The following is a 22,419-nucleotide window of genomic DNA, read 5'->3' as shown; positions in this document are numbered from 1 at the left end:
GGCTCTCACACCCACTGTGTTGTGGCTGTGATGGGAAGAATAGACTTTTGGTTAAAGGATTACTATCGGACTCCAAAGAATTGGGTTCAGCTCCATCCACTACCTCTACACCAGGTCTTCAGACCCTCAGGGTTTTGCTGGTTGTGATCTTTAGGGTGTCAGTTACCTCTGTGGCTCACAAAAAATACCAGTATTTTTAGGCGTGCTTTGCCTTCAGCTCACATCTGCACAAAGAGCAGTTGTGGCGTTGGCGTTAGTTATCCTGAGGTACTCAGCAGTAGAAATATTGAGTTTTAACCTAGGCAAGGATCACATTGTGCTAAGCACTGTGCAAAAACAGGGGGAAAAAAGCTCAAGTACCCTATTCCAACCCTATCCAAATGCTTGCTGTCACCTTGCTGGTCAAGCACACTTCTTGGTCACACAGGCAGGCAGGTGAGCAGGTATCCTCTGGCAGCAGGGAGCTCAGGCAGTACAAAGGCATACTTGAAAGAGAGCAGCCATGGAAAAAGAGACAGGACAGGGTAAAAAGAGGTAAGGCATCAAAACTAGTAGAAAATAAGGCTCGTGAAGGAAGCGCGAGCACATATGTGAGCTAACATTACAGCAAACTGGGTGTCCCCAAAATTATTTACCTGAAAGCCTTTGATCATTGAGTATTTTGGAATCTTCTTTTTAAACCATGAAAGAAAATTTATCTTTATCCTATACTATTGCTCCAAACGAGCACTGTCCAAAAAGCGCCCATTAACCATGGGTTAACTTGGAGAGCTGTCAGAAATCCCTTCTCACCAACGGCTGCAGATTTTTTTTCCCAGTCCTCTCCATCAGCCTTTAAAACCGTTGGCCATCTTGCTTTTCTTTTTTCCCATTTCTATTCCAGCTGAATGCTCAAACCTGTGATTTTCTGTAACTGTTCAAGGGAGACAAACAATCTACATTACAAGATATTACAATTCACATTGCAAATAGTAAGGACTCATTATTTTTAAGCCTCCAAGAACACACTGGATAGTCAACTATGCCACACAATAGCAAACAGGATTATTTAGTTTAAAACAAATGTGTCACCTTAAAGGAGTCCTAATGGTATTTTTCTGCTTGCCCTATACAGAGTGCCCAAACCAAAACATCTGAGTTGTTTCGCAGCGTTAAGTTAAACATTAATACTTGCACCTCAGCTTTCACTCCTCCTCCCACAGATGCTGGCAAGGTGCTGTAGGTACCATGCACCCCTTAGCACAAATTATCCCTTAACCCCATCTGGTTTTGATGATAAGATTCCCAGAGTTACAGATTTCAAGGTCAGAAATGACCATGAAACATCTTCTGTAAATATGGCCAAGAGGCTCTTTCCTGGTGATTCCTGCACGAAGCCTAAGAGCTTTCAGACAGCAAAAGGTTTTCTCTCAGCAAGTCATCCCAGAGGAGACAGGAACCACTTGGCTTCATCATTTGACCAAGTGATTGATCAGTCTTCCTCCTGAAAATATGTGCCTTAACTTCAGCCCTTTGGGACCCTGTATTTTCTTCCCTGAAAATATTTTTTACTGTGAAATGTTTCTTTAATGTAATTTTTTTAAAAAGGAAAATACTGAATAGAGAAAAAGATGAAACGGTCTAACAAAGCCACTGCTGCCTCACTGGGGTGTCATAAGAGAGAGGCAGAAATTGCTGGTAATTTCAGCAGAAACATGAAAATCAGACAAACTCTTCAATCTTCACAGGGGGTATGGAGCCAGGGGAAGAACAAATATCAACACGTTTCTTTAACTCTTGAGAATGTCCAAAATCAGAAGGGAAAAACAATTGAGTAATTTGCATGATGCCTCAAGTTAAATGGCTAAACAGTGATGACCTGTTGTGTTGAATCCAACACAAGTGCTTTTGGCACCCAGTCGATGAGAAGGGAAGATCTTTGACCAGAGACAACCAGATTTTGAGCCTACTTGTACCTCCCAGCACCTCCTCTCTACACAGCAACTCGAATGCATGGGGCACCTCCGCCAAGACCTGTCCTTACCACCAACATCTTCTCAATGGTGGAAGTCAAGGCTGAAGGCCTGGCCTGAGGGAAATCACCTCCATCAGCCTTGTCCTCCATGAAGGTCTGAGCAATCAACAACAGATGGGAATGTGAGGTGGACCTGCTCATGAAAAGACTGTTGGTGTGAAACTACACGCAGGGCAAGATACCGTGAAGGACCTGAGAGGACAAAAACACAGGAGATGGTGCATAAGAGTTTGTGACAATGTGTGCACTATGTGTCTGTGTGTGTGTGCGTGAAAGAAAATAGATGTGAGAGCAGGACATGGAGTGACTGCATTTCACAGCACGAACAAGCACGTACAGGTGCACAGAAGAGTCATGAAGCGCCAGGAGCCCATCAAGTGATGTAAAAGTATGGAAGAGACACAGGACACAGATGAACCAAAAATTATTGCACAGCCCCTGAGAAAAACAGAACAGTCTATAAGTTTTCTCTGTACTGTATTTTAGGAAAGTACTGGACACATCATTGAAGTGTGTTTGTCTTCCCACCTGGCTCTTACTATGTTATGGCTATATCCATGTAACTCCCTATGTTATCACTGCTACGCTTTAAGGAATCTACCACATCATTTTTAAGGACAGCACCAGTATTTCCATACTTACTAAGCTTGAACCTTTCTAACTGTGATGACTTCATCATAAGTTTAACGTCAATAAGGCCAAATGACAGATACCTTAGAAATGCAGGGCTGATCTGATTAGGTAGACCAAATGATTGGAGGCTTTCTTCTTTGGCTGGTGGATGACGTGGTGCACCTTATTACTTCCTGGAATGTCAAAATCTGAGTTTTAAAATGCCTTAAACATAATGTTATTTAACTATGGAGAAAAAATGATTTTTTGGTGATCACTCATCTTCTTATCAGATTTCTGCTATTGTGAAACTTCACATCTCTCAAGGGCTGGGGCAGAAATCCCCCTCTCCAGGCAGGCCTGCATATTTAGTAGAGCTACAATAGGTGAATTTGTGGAAATTTGAAAAGACAAGCAGTTAGTCAGATCCTCTTCTTTCCTGAAGCCTACCTGTCTTGACTTAGAAGGGACTCTAAATTGCATCAGCTGAGGATCTGGCCTACTGCTATGATTTAATCTTATCCTTGATTTACTTTGTGTAAATTTACTTCCTGGCTACTTGTTCGGGCTCTGTAATTTCACTTTCAATGGCTCAGTAGTGAACAGGTCCAGTTTCTGGAAGAGGCGCCCACCGAACCTGCACATACAGAGTGTGGTTCACTGCCGTGTTACTGCAGTCATACACGGACCTGCACTGCCAAAATGAAGCAGCTCAAGAATGGATCAGGACCAATATATATATTTTTTATATAATAATATATAAAATGTATTTTATATATTTATATTTTATATGTAATATATTCTATTTTATTGATTAATATTACCAAAATATTTTTTTGACACTCTGGTACCCAAGAGGTTGCAGCCACAAACTAAAATTGCACACGCTTAGGGAGTGTGTAAATACAGACCAGGGTAAATACAGGTCTGGGTACCGTCTGAGCCAGCCACTGCATTGCTGGTAACTTCTTTAGGAAAACACTAATGCCCAACAGCACTGAGCAGACATCAGACCTCAGCCACTGAAGAAAACAATTCTTCGAGTGGAAAAGGCTCGTTTCTTCTATCTGGAGGTGACGTCCAATTCAGGATGCCTATTTAAGTATCAATGTGGCTGGACATGATTTACAGGGACATGTAAATAATTAATTGCAGCTCTGGAAGAGAGAGTTGGGTACTCATTAGAGGTTCCTTGAAGCCCAAATGATATAATGATTAACCGAGTTAGGATCTTTTTAATAATTCCACCAATTTCAGTTCTCCTATGTTAAAGATCTGCTGAAAAGCTTTTATTCAGATGAAAGACTCCTTTCAGAGAACGAATCATTAACAGAGTATACACATAGATTTAACATTCACAAATCAATACACTTGAAATAAAATATGGTTTTAAAGTTTCTCTTTCACTTTCTTCCCTGATTTGGGGGTTTAATGCATTTCTTTCTCTAAGCAATTTTACCACAGGCAGTTAAGACTGCTGCATGCAAAAGGACTGCTTTTCTGTTAAAAGTGGGTTTAGCACTTTGGCATCCTGAAATGGCAGGTGGCAGAGAAATGCAAAATACAGCTACTACACTAATCCAGTGCACCTCATCTGAGACGTCAAGTTTTTCACTCCAAGCCCATCCATTCTAGAGGAAAATCTATTAGGTGGTGAGATCAACCGATGGATGTCCAACATGGTTCAGCATTACAGTGCAGGAGGGATCAAAGGAGATTTTTATCCCTGCTCCTAAATAGTGCCAGAGGAAAGCATTTTGGTCCAGATGCTCTAAAGGTATTCAGACTTTTGCTTAATTCCTGTTTAAGTACTTTCCTATCAATAACTAAGAACGTGTCCTATCATCTGGACTCCTGCACTCTTGTGTATCTGCTCCTGGGGTCCGTGAACAGACCGACCTTCATTGCCTTCAGTGGGAAGGGAACAAGTACTTTAACGATTCGCACAGTGATGGCCTAAATTTTTTAGAAGTTTCACACCCTGGTAAGTCACACCAGAGCTGGTAGGAACTGCAGGTGCTGTGCTGGTGGGCGGCCAAGGACAGAACCAAAACTCAGATTCAAATCTTTAATTATCAGCCTGCTCTGCAAAATTAAGAAACGCACAACCAGACTGCAACTGATGTGTAGGCTGTTAAATGCACATACATTCATAATTAATATGCCTATGTCTGGAAAAGAAAACAGCTCTAGTTTCTTTATACAGGCCCATGTTTGAAATCCAGTTATTTTAATTTTCTAAAACTTTCTAGATTGACTGTTAAATCAAGTTTAAAAACTTCACATCTTCCACTCCCATCATAAAGGACTTACTAACCAAACTGTGAGGCTAAGACAATGGTTAACAGTTCGAGACACTAATTGGCCATATTTAATGAATTTAATTTGCAACAGCCATGCTAATATGCATAACTATTAACTCTGACCAACTTTACCTTCCTTGGGACCTACCCCTGCTCCCATTAACGTCACTGGGATACAGATCAAGGCCACAACATTAATTCTTTCTGGACCTCTTCAGTGGAACAAACTAACCCTTGCAGATGGCTTCATACACCACCAGGAAGATAATAAGAGAGCTGTGTAATGGAAACCACAGCAAACTGTCCTGCTGCTCTAACGAATCCCTTCGCATTCAGACGTTCCTCCCCAGACCCTTTTGCTCAGGAAGGGAACTGCACGCCTAAGGTGACAAGCAGGGACATGTCCGTCCTGGCATGAAATTCTGACTGCAAAAACTCCATGAAGGTGACGAGAATACTCCGTAACACTTAGCTCTTAGGCTGCATTTTGCTTCTCCAAAGACCTGGGCAGACATTCATTTCAGTTGCTAAGTCAGCGGTTTTCTGGGGGCTACGCTATCTGCTCATCACAATGGAGTTGCGTGACCCACCTTCAAGCCTGATTCTTACTCACAGTTTGTCCATAGGAAATCAGTGAGCCCGTGAACCAGAAATACTCTGTTTATAGAGAGCCCTCCCTTGGAAGCAGAAAGAAACTGAAATATTACAGTCGAAACTTGTTCAACCGTATTTTGGAAGTGGCACGCAGAGTATGAAAAGCACTACTTGGGATTAACGACACTTTGGTTAGAGACATGCTTAAAGTTGCAATTTAAGGAGGGGAGGACACAGCAATGAAGAGCATTCCCAATACAACTGAACTTTAATTACAATGTATATACATACAGCAGTCCATATGCTGATTTCCTTCAGCACTCCCCGCTCTCTACCTCTACAATATCCTATAAGCAAAAATTTGTTTTAACAAAAATAAAACTCTCTGCTCAGCCAAAAAAGCATCAGCCTGCACCCTGCTCCCTTGCACCATCTGCGCATGTTTATTCTCAGCCTTCTGAAAAAAAATTCTAACGTTTTACTAATCTTTATGCCCCGCCACTATAAATAACAGAAATAAACCCCAACAACAGTTAAGCATCGTAGCTAAAACACACCCAATCCACTCCGATTATTTCTGCTTGTCTGTCCACAAACAGACGCAGCCATTGGCTTTAGGGGAAAGCGTGCAAGTCAGACCGCATTTATTTACAGTTGCACTACCAAGAAAAAGCCTTTCCCCGTCTCCTCATTCTATGAATATTTTAAACCACGAGTTTTCTTCTTTTTTTTCCTCTTTTTTTTTTTTTTTGGAGGCGGGGGGTGCATGTTAGCCCAGCTCCTGCCCCACAGTTATATTTTTCTCCGTGTTTCCAGATCACCCTGACTTCTTGCTCGGATGGATGAGCCGGGAGCGGAGCGGCACCGATGGGTACACACGCGAAAATCACACGCACGCACACACACACACGCACACGCACCCACCCGCGGGCGACCCGCACATCCCCGCGGGGAAGGGACAGCACCGCCCGCCCCGCTCCGCGCTCCCCCCCCTCCCCCCCAGCCGCTCCCCGCCACCTACGTCCCCAGCGTCTCCTTGAACTCGAAGATCTTCTTGATGTCCTCCGCTTGCTTCTTCCAGGAGCCGCCACCGTCCCCGTTCTCCCGGGCCATGGCCGCGGCGCTCAGCCCCGCGGATGCTGGGCCGGGCGGCACCGAGCCGGCGTGCGGGTTTTGCTTTCTCTTCTGCCGCGGTGGCAGCGGCTGCTGCTGCTGCTGTTTCTTCTTCTTCTTCTTCCTTCTCCTCCTTCTTCTCCCCTTCCTCCTCCTCCTCCTCCTCACACTTCCTGCCCGCCGCCGCTTTTATTTCCTCCGTGCTCCGGCGGGCTCCGCGAGTGTCACTTTTCCTGGGCTATTTCCTCCCAACTTTCTCTGCCCCCCCCCCCCCGCCTTTCCCCCCTGTCCCCTCCTCCGCGCCCCCCCGCGGAGTCACTCGCGGGGCTGCCCCGTCCCTCCCTCCTTCCGCGCCCCGCGCAGCAGCTGCGCGCACCCCCCGTCTTGGGGTCACTTTGGTCCCTGATAGACCCACCCCGCGAAAAAGTCCCTTTTCTGTTCTTTTTTTCTTTCTCTTTTTCTTTTTTTTTTTTTTTTAGAGGGAGGTCACTGTTTCTCTTCCCCCTCCCACACCCCCCGTGCGGGGCCCCGTGGGATGCTGAGCCTCCCGGGCGCGGTGCGGTGCGGAGCGGTGCAGCCCCGCCGGCTCCGCGGGTGTAGCGGCTGTGCGCGGTTGTTATGGCAATGGGAGGAGGAGGAGGAAGAGGAGGAGGAAGAGGAGGAGGAGGGAGGAGGAGGAGGTAGCCCCGCCGCTGCTCTGCTGCCTGGCGCTGCCCCTCCTGACTGAATGACTGGAGATAATTCGCATTGCACCAAAACCGCGCACGTCAAACGGGAGGGGAGGGAAAGCAAAGAGAAAAAAAAAAAAAAGGGAAAGCAGAAAAAAAAAAATTTAAAAGCCACACCACAAGCGGCCGTGCTGCCTGGCCGGGCGCTGTGCGGGGCTGCGCCGCGATGCGCCGGGATAAGCGGGGGCGGCGGTGCTCACCTGCCCCCCAACACACACACACACACACACGTGCAAAACTCGCCTCTTGGCAAGGACTACCCTTACCCAGCACAGCCCTCGGCGCACCCAGCAAGGGGCACCCAAACCCCGGGGTCACCCCTTTGATCAGCACCGAGCCCAGAGGCAGGTGGATGGGCACCGTGGATGGGCACCGTGCAGCCTCGGCCAGAGGCCCCAGCCCCCCGGCACCGTGCCCGTCCCGCCGGCACAGCAGTCTAAGCCGGGCACGGCACCCGCCTGGCACACGCACACACGCGTGGCCCCGCTGAGAATGTTACTAAAAGGAGCTTTTTCTCGGCGACACTGAGACCTCTAGTGTCGTTGCGTCGGGCATCGGCTGAGCTCTGGTGCGGGAAGATGGGCAGGATTCGTCACAGACATCAGAGAAAATCATAGTCTAGACTGACTGAGATACATTTATAGGTAAAATCTCTGAGCTTCAGTTTCAGAATAAGTAAGACACTAAAAAAGTGCAATTCTTTTGGGACACTCAAGTTAGGCAACTAAATCAGAGGCCTTGCTGCCAGCGGGTACACGCACTCCTGTGCCTCAGGGGCAGCTCCGAACCTGATCATCAAATTAAGTACCCAAAAATAAATCCTAATACAAGCAGCTAAATAACATTTACTTAAAACCAGAAATGATTGTATGCACATAACTGTTTAACATGCACTGTGTCCTTTAACAGATTCCTTAAAATGCTACTTTTGAAGATGATTTTCCAGATTTCTCATAATTTATGAGCAGAATTTACAAAGTATCAGCCTGTGAGGCTTTCCCTGGGTCTGGGCTGAGCTGTGCCTCCCAGCCCAAAGGGAATTTGGTGGAGGTGGGAGTTCAGAGGTGTGTGAAGGTGTAAACAGGCTGGGGTGTTTGGGCAATGCTACCCTCTGCTGGGCAGAGCCACTCGGCTTAGTCTGTGCCAGCTCCTGCAATTCATCGCTGAATCCCTCTAATTCGATGCTTTGGTGGCCATACCACCATATGGGCAGCCCAAACAACCTGGGATTTCCCACGATGGGTGCTTACTGTCATGGTGTGCACTTTGAACAGCTTTCCTTCTGCTCCTGACTTACTCCTATCCTCTTGCTACCCTCGGGATTTCCTTCATTGCATGATCCTTACGACCTGCTTCATTGTAGTGTCACCGGGAGTCCCCAAGCAGGCTCTCCATGCTACTGCATACCTGGGAAATGAAAGATGTGACTGACCTAAAAAGATGCAGTTGACTTCCAAACCCAAGTTTCCCTTCAACCCGCAGCACCGTGATATTTTCTCTCTTTTTCACATGTAAATCACTTGGTATCAGAAAGGTCACACTATGATTTGGGTTTGCTGAATGGGGCTACTGAACATAACCTCCTGTCTTTGAGAGAAGATTGAGAGAGTTTGAGGCCAGAAAGGGCAAGTGTGATCATCTGCCCTGACCTCTAGCATCACCAAGGCCAAAGAGCTTCATCCATCCAGAAGACAAGCGCCGTAACTTATCTTGTAGCTATGGCATATCAAAACCATCCACCACTATTATTTATGAGTCACGTTGGTCCCTACAGCATCACATTAAAATCTCACCGCACAGACAGTATCGCCCACTTTCCCATTCCCGCCTTCAGCAGGCAAAAGTTTTACTTAAAATTGCTCAAATCCTTGCCAATGCTGCAATTTCTCAGTGTAAAAATCGCATAAGATAAAGGTACATGTCAGCCTGTACATCTAAGTTCTCTTTTCCTTATTTAACCTGCACCTTTAGCATCACATGGATGTGCTTTTTTCGGTGATAAAATAACTTGTATTTGAAGTAACTGGTAATACAGAAATCTCTGGAGCCATTGGTTTTAACGAGAAGTGTACGAGATGCTCCTATAAGGCAGGGACCACTGGCACAATAGACCGTAACAGCCCCTTCAGAGTCATTACAGTCTGTTGTGTCAGGCTGAATTTAGGAAGTCTGTAATCTTGCTTGACTGACAAGCTCCTGCAGAGCTATTGTAGCTATTTGAAGAATAGGTATTTTTAAAAAATGAAAATCTTACATGAAAAGTTCTCTCTAGAGTGGCTGCGTATAGCCAGGCACGCTGCAGCTATGCGGCTCTGTACTCAATGTATTCAATGTTTAATCACATACAACTGGATTACAAGAACATTAATAGAGTGGTAAAATGAAGCACGCAGGAATGCCAGAATTAAGACTGGCAATGAAACATCAATTCAGGGCCTTTTTGTGGCTGCACGGTGACGATCTCTCATTACCTGGGCATGCTCCACAGCTCTGCCAGGGGTTCGTATCAGAAGACGGCTAATGAGCAGACGTGGCTGATGTGCGTTTGAAATGGCTACACATGCTGCACGTGCACCCATTCACTCCGTGCAACCAAAACCCAAACCCTTCCAAATTTTTTATAAAGCCTTTTACGGAAATATTGGAAATTTAGGGGAGAAATTAAAAATCAACTTCTATTTTATTTCAGAATAAAGTGATAGGGTTTTTTTGAGTAATATTTAAAATTATATTTTTACCATTTCAGTCCTTCAAAACAATGTTGGGGTTGCATACTTATGGTATGGCTGCGTTCGACCACACTCACTGCTGGCCATTACTATGGGCACTGTGCAAACTACTTTACAATGAGCATAAATAAAGGAGTCGTGTCTGCTTTCCAAGCTCTTTCACTTGCAACCTGGTTTTCTTCTCCTTAAATACTATAATATTGGATCTCTTTCCCAACACTGTTTCTGAGTCGTACAGTATAACCTTCCTTTTCAATTACAAATCAGCACTATCGATGCTTTTCTGCAAGAATGGCAGAAACTTGCCTGTTGCTTAGCTGCCCAGGTCCGAGCCCAACAGACGAGCACCCACACGCCTGTGTCCATGCTTTGGGTTAAAACCCCACGTGCAAGCTGTAGTTTGCAAGGCAGCAACATCCAGGATCTGAGCCAGAGCAGCTTCCATGTAAAGCAAACAACACTCAAGCACACAGTTGTTCTCTACTGCCTTTACTACCACGTAGCAACTTCAGATAGCAGCTTTTCTGCTTGCAATGGAAAAAATTTTTGGCCAACCATACTGAAAAGCTGGATTATTGTTTCCACATGTGTAGGTACGTACACAGACAAACTACACTACAGCAGGAGCAAGGTTGTTTGGTGCTGGTCTGCTACCGTGGGTGCTGGTATCAGTGCTGCCATCCATGAGTGGAGACCTCGGCAAGCAATTCAAGGCAAAATGACATCTCGGATGCTTCATAGCCTCTAGGACTAGCCTAAGATGGAATAAAATCCTGGAGCAAGGAATCTTCACATTTGGCAGCATGGGTTACTGTCTTAATGTTATTAGATGCCAGGTCTGACTAGCATGATAAACATTCCTTCCAAACTCACTGTTTTTCATGCATTCACAGCATTTCTTGGCATTCTCAAGGATGGGAATGTTGTAGCTCCGGTCTCTGACCCAAGGTGGAGGAAATCCTCTTGGGAATTATACTGAGACATGAGAAAATTAACAAATGACAAAAAATGCTTACTTTAAAAAGAGAGAGAAAAATGCTTATTTTAAATTAGAACTTTAAATGTTATTCAAATGAGAAAATTGCTTATTTTGGGGGAAAAAAAAAAGGTTCAATGCTATTTCTTTCATTAAGATAATAATTAAAAAGAACCACAATTTGAAAGCTGTACTTTTGTACGGGACCACAGATTCTGGGTTTTCACTACAGGTGAAATTAGTGCTTATGGTTGGGTTTTAATGTTCTCCAGGTTAGTTTTGACACCACAAGTTCAGTACAGAAAATTACAAACTCAGCATGTGCACAATAGCAGGCTGAGTCTGCTGCAGCTGACGCCAACAGCAATGCTCCTTTGAGCTAATTGAAGACTTTTCAGTGACTTTAGGGGACTTTGACTTGGTCTGTACATCAAGAGGATGCACGTGAAGAAAAAAAAAAAAGAATCCACGCCAAACGAGACTGCCACAGATCTTAGATACATGGTGTTTTGTGTTCTTTTTAGGGTTAATTATTATTAATGTCCTTACACCACCCTTAAGCACGCTAAAGCCTTGGATCAGTTTAAGCTCTTTAAGATGACCTAAGGCCCTTGCTCATCGTAGATAGCTAAAATACTGTCCAAAACCGTACAAAAGCAAGCGAGAGGAGATGATAGATAGTTGCTGCCTGTGCTGCTTTTCTCACAGGGAGGAGGGAGTTTAAACTGCTGTAGGTTTTTAGCCATGCCTGTAAAGCAGAGTAAGCAAGAGCTGATACGGTCATGAATCCACAGCCTGCAGTTAGTTGCCTGAAGACCGTTGGGTGCTTGGTTAAGCCCCCAAGTGCTTATATTACTTCTGAGGTTCATAGATGCCAGCCAGAGTCTTTAAGTTGTGACTTTTCTTCCCTGGTTTTATTCTCATCTGAACAAACCTAGGAAGCTAGAGGACAAAAGTCCTGACAATGTGATGCAGAGGCCACTTGTTTCACCATGGAAAAACTGGGATTTAAGAGAGTAATAACCGGGTTGAACATATCACTTAGAGTCTGCCATGCCATGTGTGCATTGCAATAAATCTTTAAACTCAGGATCATAAATCATGGTCATATAAAAATGTAGTGTGTGGGGGGAAAACCCTGTCACTGCCAAAGCAGAAGAGAGAGGAGTAACCTGGTGATAAAGATTGATGTGAGCAATGGGAGAACCAGAAGGACTTGGGCAGGACAGCAAGGCATAGATGAGAGATGAGCAGGACAAAAGGATGAGGGACAGGAAATGCTCCCAGGGCAAAAGTTACAGAACGCAAAACCACACACCCCACCCAGTTCCTGGTCTTGAGCTCTGCAGCCCCAAATCTCAGTGTTTCCTTGCTGCCAAGCACTCAGTGTGAAATCACCACCAAAACATGTCTCGTGACTTTAGAGAGCTGCATGGCTAACACAAACCCTGCTCGTACCTCTCCTCTCTCACTCCCCGAGCTGCGGAGGTGGAAGTCTGGGCTTTGGATCCAATGGGCTGAGCCTCACCAATGAGCCAAGTTTTGGTCAAAATGAGAACTGGACGTTTCTCCAGTTGGTTTGGCTGATTTTTGGCTTTGCCCTCTAGTTTTTTGAAGAGAGCACTGAGTTAGGACATTACATCTCCAAAGTTTACATTGAAAGAACATTAGGAGATGAGGTAAGGACTCAAAAACTGCAAAAATACCAAAAAAAAGAAGTTGCCCAAAGATGTCCTATTCAATACCATAGAATCATTGAATCAGGTTAGAAAAGACCTTGAAGATCGAGTCCAACCACAAGCCTAATACTGCTAAGTCCACCACTAAACCATGTCCTTAAGCACCACATCTACACGTCTTTTAAATACCTACAGGAATGGTGACTCAACCACTTCCCTGGGCAGCCCGTTCCAATGATTGACAACCCTTTTGGTGAAGAAATTTCTCCTAATATCCAATCTAAACCTCGCCTGGCACAAATTGAGGCCATTTCCTCTTGTCCTGTGGCTGGTTACTTGGGAGAAGAGACCAACACCCACCTGGCTACAACCTCCTTTCAGGTAGTTGTAGAGACTGATAAGGTCTCCCCTCAGCCTCCTTCTCTCCAGGCTAAACAACCCCAGTTTCCTCAGCTGCTCCTCATAAGACTTGTTCTCTAGACCCTTCACCAGCTTCATTGCCCTTCTTTGGACAGGCTCCAGCACCTCAGTGTAGTGAGGGGCCCAAAACTGAACACAGCACTCGAGGTGCAGCCTCACCAGTGCCAAGTACAGGGGGACAATCACCTCCCTAGTCCTGCTGGCCACACTATTTCTGATACAAGCCGGGATGCTGTTGGCCTTCTTGGCCACCTGGGCACACTGCTGGCTCATATTCAGCCAGTACAGGGGTACTTGGGTTTTGTTTGGTTGAGTTTTATCCCCAGGATTTCTCCCTTGCTATGAACAGTGCAGCATAGGGAATTCAGCTGCACAGCGAAGGAACTGACCATGAGGGTCTCCTTCCTATTCCTGGTGCCCTGTGTAGGACACTCAGGCTGGATTTGCACTGGGACACAGGAACAAGTCAATGGGAGTTGTGCTTCGGGCGCATGAAATGCGGTGAAACGCTGAGCGCTCTGGAAGATCAGATCCCCAGTGCTGCAAATTCAGCACCCAAAATTAGCAAGCGTGTTTGATCATTTTGGCCTTAATCTCTTTGTGCCTTGGTTCACTAGCTGGTGATATCGCAGGAGCACTGTGAAGATAAATGCATTAACATTGATCAGATGCTGAAGCATTAGAGAGGCGCTCGCAAGGAAATTAATGTTGAATTCAGTGTGTAGTTTGAACAGTGTGTGTTAATGTGGCCTAGAGCAATTCACTGGATTAAAATAACCCCAAATGATAGGTGATCAGATAATTAAAGGATGTATCACATTCGATGTGCACAAAGGCCCAAATTGTGGCTGTGCAGGCTGTTTAATTCCAGCGTTTCTTAGCTCCTGAGAGCTTGACTTTACAACTTTACTGTCGTCTGCACATGGGGTTTATAGCCCATACCCTGAGGAAGAGAGGTTTATCTGATCACACCCTCTCTCTGCACCCCTTCCATGCATCTGCCTGTTGGTCTCCTCCACCCCCAATAACTCTTGACTCTCATATCCAATTCCAACCACATATAACACCACCATAGGGAAGCCCAAAAAGAGAAGTTTTCTGTGAATGAGGATGCAAAGTAGAGAGAAAAGATCCAGTTTTTCCTGTCCGGAGAGACAGGTTGTTTTGCTGGACATCAGGGTGCTCACAGAGGATACAAGTGCAGTTGGAGACACAAGTCATTAGGACGTGGGGCTCCACTGGTTTAGCTGCCCACCACACTGCTCTTTCATCCAACGGATATATCCATCAGGGAACTGGGCTTGTGAACCTCAAAATAACACGTAGAGGCCAGATCCTACCTGCTGTGAAGCAGGCAGTGGTCACAGCTATGCTGATTGACAGCATGGAAGAGCCTCTCTTCCCTGTCCATCCTGACCCGTTGCTTGCACTGCATCCATGTTCACCCTGAGGATGGCTCATGGCTCCTTAGCTTCATGCAATATTACTGTTAAGGCTGTATATCTGCTATGAGTTTTCATCTTCCTGAGCTTGACGTGCTCATCTGAGCCACGTGAATGTTGCATCGACACAAGTCACTACCAGGGTTGACAGGCCAGAGTCATTCCCTCCAGAGAAGCTGACTTATTCTGGATGTCTTCTCTGCTTGCACCCAGGAGAAATGTCAACGGACTCCAGCACCATCTCACCACACCGATGGAGTTAAATAATAAGTGAAGAGTGGAGGAAAAAAATATAAGATGACACAGGCAGGGTAAGAAGATATGGAAAGCCATTCACTTGCCTGTGAAATAATCACTTTTTTCATTTAAGTAGAACACTCAGCTATCTTTATATTGTTATTGGTAAAGTCCTGTTAGAAGCTGGAAATTAATTTTTTTTTATCTCCTTATTTTCTCTTTCCCATTTGGCAAACATTGCTGGTTTTCCGTGTTTCTCTCAGAACTGAAATGAACTTGGCTCTTTTTGTTCTTTCCTTCCACAGACATTAATGTTGCTGAATAATGAAGAGAGAAGGAGCTTTGCTAATTAACCGCAGCGACTGCATTAAGTCCAGGCTGACATTACACTTACATGCAAGAAGAGGCGCAGTGCCATCGGCAGGTAATGAGCATGTGAGAAAACAGCCAAAGCTGAGTCTTGTTGCCCAAACCAACCCAGAAGAGAGACGAAGTGTCTTCATCAGTGGGCAGATTTCCTCATGCCAAGACATTATTTAGGACTGCTTTCCGTGGTTTCCCACTACTTACTTTTAAGCACCATGGGATTCCAGGTTAAAAAGATTATATTTGTTTTCAATGATGATATGACACAGAAATACACATTTGGAGCAGTCTCTCCATTCTGGTTTTCTACAGAAAGTTGCTGCCTTTATGAAATGAAGGCTGAGTTTGTCCCCTTGGCCTTTTGCTCCTGGTGTTTGCTATCAGAAAATAAGTGAATGCCTTTGAGCAGGCAGTGAAAAAATCAAGTTGACAGCACTTTTATCTCCACAAAGAGATCTCCACATGTAGAGGGAAGCCTGACTGACAACAAGGAGATCTGCTGGGGAATATGTTCATTCTGTTCCCCCCGAAAAAGCCTCAGCTGAGGACCAGAATCCCTGGCTAGTAAGGCTAGTTTGTATCTGCTGGGATGTGAGCGGACTGTGAAAAGATCTCCAGAAGGTGAGTTATGCAGAGTTTGGTGGCAAGGGAAAGGATTTTAGTAGGACAGCAAGCTGGGAAGCAGTTGACACAGCCTGATCTCACATTTATTCACCCCATTTCCCTCTCCCGTGTTATTCATGCCCTGAGGGCCTGCATGAGGCAAGCTACGGCCATTAGCACCAGATCCTTGGCAACAGGGTTGTGTTGCAGGGACAATGGTGGAAAGGAGAAAGAATATTCCAGCCTTTTCCAGCCCTGCAATAGTTGGGTGGACCTTAACAGGCCATGGGAGACTGGAGACCCTCAAATCCAGAGCAGGACCCATTAAAAGTTCATGTAAGGGTTGGGAAAAAAAGCTAATGGGTGAAGAGGCCCTACAGGAGAAATGGGTCCCACGGGCTTGGAAGGGAAATGTAGACCTTCCCATAAGCATGAGCTTGCTCAGATCTAAATTTTTATTCTTTACATAAAACGTGCTTTTGCAACGGGTCTAGGCCATGTCCCTGGCAGGCAAATCCCAAATTCAGTGAGTGCTTTAGAAAAAGCACGAGAGCTTCATTCCTCCAGAACAGGGACATCAGTACTGCCTTGGGCTGGGCCCTTGAGCTCAGCACTTCCTGTGTGGAAGGTAAATATCTGAACTCAAAGCTACCAGTTGGGTTGCTAGAGGGCAACTAATGCAGGTGATAATCCTGTTCACAAGGACAGGCATTACTCATGGAGTAGCTGCAAACTTGGTGTGGGGCACTGGGATGATCTTTTGGATTTAGGCTTAAACACTATCTCATGCTGCACAGTCCGCATCAGCATGGATGATGGAGTTGAGCTGAAGTTGCCCAAGGGCTAAATCAGTGCCCTCCACTCTTTGCAAGCCATGCTCCATTTACACAACATAATTACCAGATGAGTTTCCAAGCAAAGAAAAGGTCCAATTTTGCAATCGTAGCCAAAAGTCTCATTGGCTGCCAGAGCTGAAAACAGAAGCTGCCAGTGTTTAGCAAAAGCAGACATTTTTCTTTTAAAGTTTTACTGGAATTCCTGACTTTCAGGACTCCAGGGCTAGTGACAGCCGGTGTAATTCTTCCAGCTGTCCAAATTTGTGTTTGCTGGGATGTGAGCAGACTGTGAAAAGATCTCCAGAAGATAAGTTATGCAGAGGTTGGTGGTGAGGGAAAGGATTTTAGTAGAAGGTTGAATCTCATTTTTTCAGAGCTCTATAACTCAGCTGGAAAAATGTGCTTTCATCTAATTGATATGAAAGCTACAGCCCCACAAAGGTTGTTATACAGTGGTTAATCAAACAGGTGTCTCTAAGCCTTGTGCCACAATGCAGGTGGCTTTCTCTGATGGAACTGAAATTCACTTTGTGCTCTTTGAGAACTATTTAATTGAATGGCATATTTTAGGCACTCTCCCTTAATTAAATTTGCATAGGCATAGAAAGCAAGGAAAGCCAGGGTGCTTTATCGTACTCTGCTCCTTTCATTTAGCAATACCCATTTTCCCCTCCACCATCAAGCTGCCAGACCCTCTCTCAGCCCAACTACAAGGCTAAATCATGCCTTTATGGACTTTTGTCAGCTTGCCTTCCTCCATCTCCCATCTACAAGCAGTGACTGCTGTGGACAGTCTGCTCTATGGCCACATCCACCCCCAGCAGCTGTCAAAAAGGGGCTCCTCACCACAACTTTGCAGTAATTTCTGCTGGAATATGATGATCTCTGTCCTATTTGTAATCAAGGTTCTTGTCTTGATTTATCCTCATTGCATGCTGTTTGATAAGCATCATCGTCATCATTCTAGAGGGGAAAACTGAGGCACAGAGAAGTCATTGGCCTGATCAACCATGTCACTGGCATGTTTTAGTTGGGTTGAGTCTCACTGACACTCCTGCACCTCAACACAACCCTTTGCAGACACTTGAACTTCAGCCCCCAAATATCGGTCCGTGTCTCCAACTAAAAAGCCTGGTGTGAGAAACAGTTCTGGAGCTTGGCTGTGCACCTCTTACCAGCTGCTCCTCCAGTCTCACTCAGTTTTGACTAATTGCTTGGAACAAAGAGGCTAATTAAATAGTGGTGTCCTGTGTCTCCCCACAATTTCTGCAATGTTCTGCAGACCAGGCTGGGACCTGGCTCTGCGCAGGAGAGGCTCATGGAAAATGACCACAAAAGCAATTATTTGGAAAAAGTCAGCTGTGATTGAGCAGGAACAACCTCCTGCCAGCTCCCTGGGCTGCCATTGCCCCAAAAGTATCTACCAGACAAAGCATTCAACCCATGTTCCCACCACCTCACCATGCCCATGAATGACACCTTCTAGCTGCACCCTCACTTCTTTTCCTCCTAAACCAAGCCGTGGCATTGGGCTTTTCTCTGCACATTGCATCTCCCAGCACAGTCGCTGATCGCTCTCCCACCGGAAAGGAATTCAGCCGCTCTTTGTTCCCACGGTCACTTTCTGAGTGGGACTGTGCTGTGTTTTGCCATGTCCGTGTGTTTCCAGTGCCCACCGACTGTGCCGGCTGTGGTCAGATAAGATCTAATCAGGGCTCTGCAGGCAGGAAAACACCAGCTAGTGCAAGGTTTTACATTGTGCACCACCATCTTCCTCACTGAGCATTTCCATGTAAATTCAATCCCCTTAACAAAAATGTTTTCTGTCCTACGTGGCCTGTGCTTTATCCCTGTTTAACCACACTTTAGATCCTGGCTGCTGCAGAGCAAGTCCTGTCCTGGTCCCATCTTCATGGTAGGACTTCAAGTACCTGAGTGATAGTGTCCCTTCTGGAACAGACTTTGGCAGAATTTCTCTAGTAAAACTGAAGCATGAACCTCATCTGTTTGACTTAAAGTATCAGAGCCCATCATCTTTGGTGTCATCTGCAGTGATAGTTTGACTTGATTCATTCCCATGCTCTGAATGAGCAGGTTGAGCTTTGGATGTTTGTGTTGCATTTGCATGGCAAGGTTTTGGTAGTGGGGGGGGGGGAGGGCTACAGGGGTGGCTTCTGTGAGAAGCTGCTAGAAGCTTCCCCTGTGTCTGATAGACCCACCGCTGGCCAAGGCCAAGCCAATCAGTGCCTCTGTGATAACATGTTTAAGAAGAAGAAAAACACTTAGAGGGAGAGAGCTTTTGGAGCCGGAGAGAGGAGTGAGAAGATGTAAGAAACTCTGCAGACACCAAGGTCAGTGCAGATGGAGGGGGAGGAGGAGCTCCAGGCGCCGGAGCAGAGATCCCCCTGCAGCCTGTGGTGAAGACCATGGTGAAGCAGGCTGTCCCCCTGCAGCCCATGGAGGAAGGATGAGGGGGTGTAGCGATTCCACCTGCAGCCCGTGGAGGACCCCATGCCGGAGCAGGTGGAGGCACCTGAAGGAGGCTGTGGCCCGTAGGAAGCCCACGCTGGAGCAAGTTCCAGGCCGGACCGGTGGACCCGTGAAGAGGGGAGCCCACGCCAGGGCAGGTTTGCTGGCAGGACTTGTGACCCCGTGGGGGACCCCACGCTGGAGCAGTCTGCTCCTGAAGGTCTGCACCCCGTGAGAGGGACTTCATGCTGGAGCAGGGGAACGATGAGAGGAGTCCTCCCCCTGAGGATGAAGAAGCAGCAGAAACACCGTGAGATGAACTGACCGCAACCCCCATTCCCCGTCCCCCTGTGCCGCTGAGGGGGGGAAGGTTGAAGCCGGGAGTGAAGTTGAGCCCGGGAAGATGGGAGGGGTGGGGGGAGGTGTTTTAAGAGTTGATTTCATTTCTCATTCCTCTACTCTGTTTTGCCTAGTAATAAATTAGATGAATTCCCTCTCTAAGTTTGGTCTGTTTTGCTCGTGACAACAATTAGTGAGTGATCTCTCCCTGTCCTTATCTCGAACCACAAGCATTTTGTTATGCCTTTTCTCCCCTATCCAGTGAATGAGGGGAGTGAGAGAGCGGCTCTGGTGGGCACCTGGCCTCCAGCCAGGCTCAACCCACCACAATGTTAACAATCCGTTCGCCAGCTATAGCTATTAGGGCAAACTTGCCAGGGTTACCTGTGCAAACCCAATGCCATTGCAATGATTTGTATGTTTAAAAAAATTAGAGAAAAGTGATGGTGTCCACCAGTGTAACTCCCATGTAAGCTGCCGTGCTCAAATCCATTTTATTTCAAGACTAATGATGCATCAGACTGCAGTCCCTTGGAAACATTATACCTCCTTATCAAACTGGATTGTGTGCACCACAGCCACATTATACAACTATTTTTTACAGTCTTAATTAGTCTTAATGAAGAACCCTGGGCCAGAGTCAAATGGTAAGGAGGAGACAGAAATGTTTATTTATCTGGCAGAGGTACCTTAACACAGATAGTCACCAGTCTATGGCCAAATGACTTCACCAGTGTAAGCAAAGCCTTGCAATTAGCATGAGCTCATCCTGCCCTTGTACAGCTGCTTCCACCCTTCTGCTAAGTTGGCAAAACAAACATCACCAAGCATTGTAAGGACTGCCTGGAAAGATTCAGACTTCTTGGAGATTGTGCATGCACTATCCACATTCACCCTTAGGTTTTGGGTGCATCCATTGTGCAGACAAGGCCATTGTTCCTCAGCAATGTGGTTCAACTGGGGAATCACCCTGTGGATGAAGGTCTAGAAAAAACACAATGCATCTGCAATTCTCCCTAGAAGCCCATGACAAAGACCTGGACTCATCTCACCTCCCTTCTGCCTTCAAATGCACACACCGTGTCTGAGGTTGCTCTCTTGCCTAGGTCCGTCCAATCCACCTCGGACACCTACCAAGGGGATGAAGGTGTCCATTGCTCACCATTCACTGAGGAGCAAGGCTGGACTGCTGGCTCAGCACCTCACCGATGGCATCGGAGGTGACCCATCCAAAAGACTCCCTTGGTTTTCATCTTACTGCACACCTAAAAGGCCAACTGGCTTCTCATCCCCTTGCCCACCATCATCAGGGCAGGTTAGATGGTCGGATGGTTTCAGGCAGCGCCACTGCTCAGGCAGTTTCAGACTGGTAAAGCAAAGTGGATCTACCAAAGGCAATGAACTGAAAATCACAGCACAAATGAGAACAGATCTAAAGCAGACCCTGTGCTAATACCTGAACAGTACTGCCTTTTCCTTAAAGCCTTGGTCATTTGCATCAGGAGGTGGACGGGAAGAGTCTGTTTGACCCAGACTATTTGATCCTTAATTTATGCACCAAATAGAAAAATGAAGATTTCAGGAGAGTGGTTTTTTTTCAACAAGAGATGCTTTAGTTAGTAAAAAGGGCTGTTCTAGAAATGCCTGCTGTTCTCCTGGAAGGAGTAATACTGTTCTTGATGCCACGTGTCTTATTATAACATCATGACACGGGTCTTCTTGTACCCTGGGTTACTCTGTGTTTGTCACAGGCGAGAGCGCACAGGACGGTTGTTCAGACAAACAGCCCTCTTCCAGGAACCACAGCACCAGCCTGTAATAGCTGCATCGGTGATGTTTTCAACCCAGCATAAGCTCATTTATTTTTCCCGTTCTCTCTCAGCACAACAACCCCATCTGCCCTGCTGCCGCTTTCCATGCCCCAGCTCCATGTCGCTTCTTGTTCCAAGAAGGGCCTCTGCACTAACACACACGACGCCTTGCTCTCCTTAAAAATCACCTCCCAGCCAGAAGAAAAGCTGCTGTTTGCTGGAGAATGGCTGTCTTTGGGGATGGGAGGGGAAAGGGCTGTTTCCTCTTCTTCCCGCTCTTTTCCTTACTGCTCTTATTATTCCTCCCCCATCTGCCTCCATGCTGCTGTAAGAAAAATAGCAACAAGGTCTCCTTCCCTTTTCCCTTAAGGGGAGTCTGGATTAATTTGGAAAAGCCTGGTTGATAGCCAGGTGTATGAACAGTGGGAATATTTTCCTTTTAGGAAGTAATTTTTATTAAAAACACCCATAGAGTGGCTGTAGTCAGGGAGGAACGGGTATATGAGCTGCTGATGCAGGGGTAGATCTTGTTTGGGACTTCTTCTTATAGTATATATATTATATATAATATAGTAATTATAACAGATATTGGGTTATTCGGTGGGAAAAGAGTCTGTGAATGAAAAATATATGAAGATACATTTGCTCCTGATGGATTTTTTTTTTACTGCTATACTGCCAACCCCTCTTTAAGTGGAGCCACAAGGTTTATTCATGGCAAGCCCACGACATCTGCTTTCCCAAAGTCATGGCAGCAACCAGAGCAGATAGGCTGGCAGCCGAGGCAGTTTTCATGCCAGTTTAATATTGGGTAATTTCACATCAAAAATTCCGGATCTCATCCAGCTGTGTGTAATGATTCCCTACTTTCGCTTTCAAAGTGCCAAGCGGCGACCGACAAGTCTGAAGGTGGCATGTCACCATCATCATCCCTTCTCCAGCATCAGTTTGAAGTCAACATGGGGTGATCCTGGTAAAATTCCAGTGGAGGATTCAACAGTCAGTCATTCCCGGTTTGGCATGGGGGAATTTGTAGAAGTGCAAGGACATAAACAAAGGTAAATTATAGAGATATTCAGAATTGGCACTACTTTTTACCTACTGGCATTGCACAGGAACAAGGGGCATTTTGCAAAAGGTAATTAAAA

General features: G+C 45.9%; 1 protein-coding gene across 4 annotated transcripts in view; it reads right to left on the bottom strand.

Annotated features, from left to right (window-relative positions):
* CAMK1D (calcium/calmodulin dependent protein kinase ID) overlaps window positions 1-6,907 on the bottom strand; it is a 235,478-nt gene extending 228,571 nt beyond the window's left edge. For 3 of the 4 annotated variants that reach the window (XM_054835918.1, XM_054835927.1, XM_054835937.1), the window contains exon 1: window positions 6,545-6,907. In XM_054835918.1, coding sequence (XP_054691893.1) covers window positions 6,545-6,636 — 92 coding nt within the window. In that variant the 5' untranslated portion in view covers window positions 6,637-6,907. The remainder of the gene's footprint in view (window positions 1-6,544) is intronic. The other variant, XM_054835911.1, reaches the window with a different exon arrangement.
* Window positions 6,908-22,419: the final 15,512 nt, after the last annotated feature.

Source organism: Grus americana, chromosome 1 (genome assembly GCF_028858705.1).
Source record: "Grus americana isolate bGruAme1 chromosome 1, bGruAme1.mat, whole genome shotgun sequence".
Taxonomy (NCBI): Eukaryota; Metazoa; Chordata; class Aves; order Gruiformes; family Gruidae; genus Grus; species Grus americana.
This window is presented reverse-complemented; position numbering and strand designations above follow the sequence as displayed.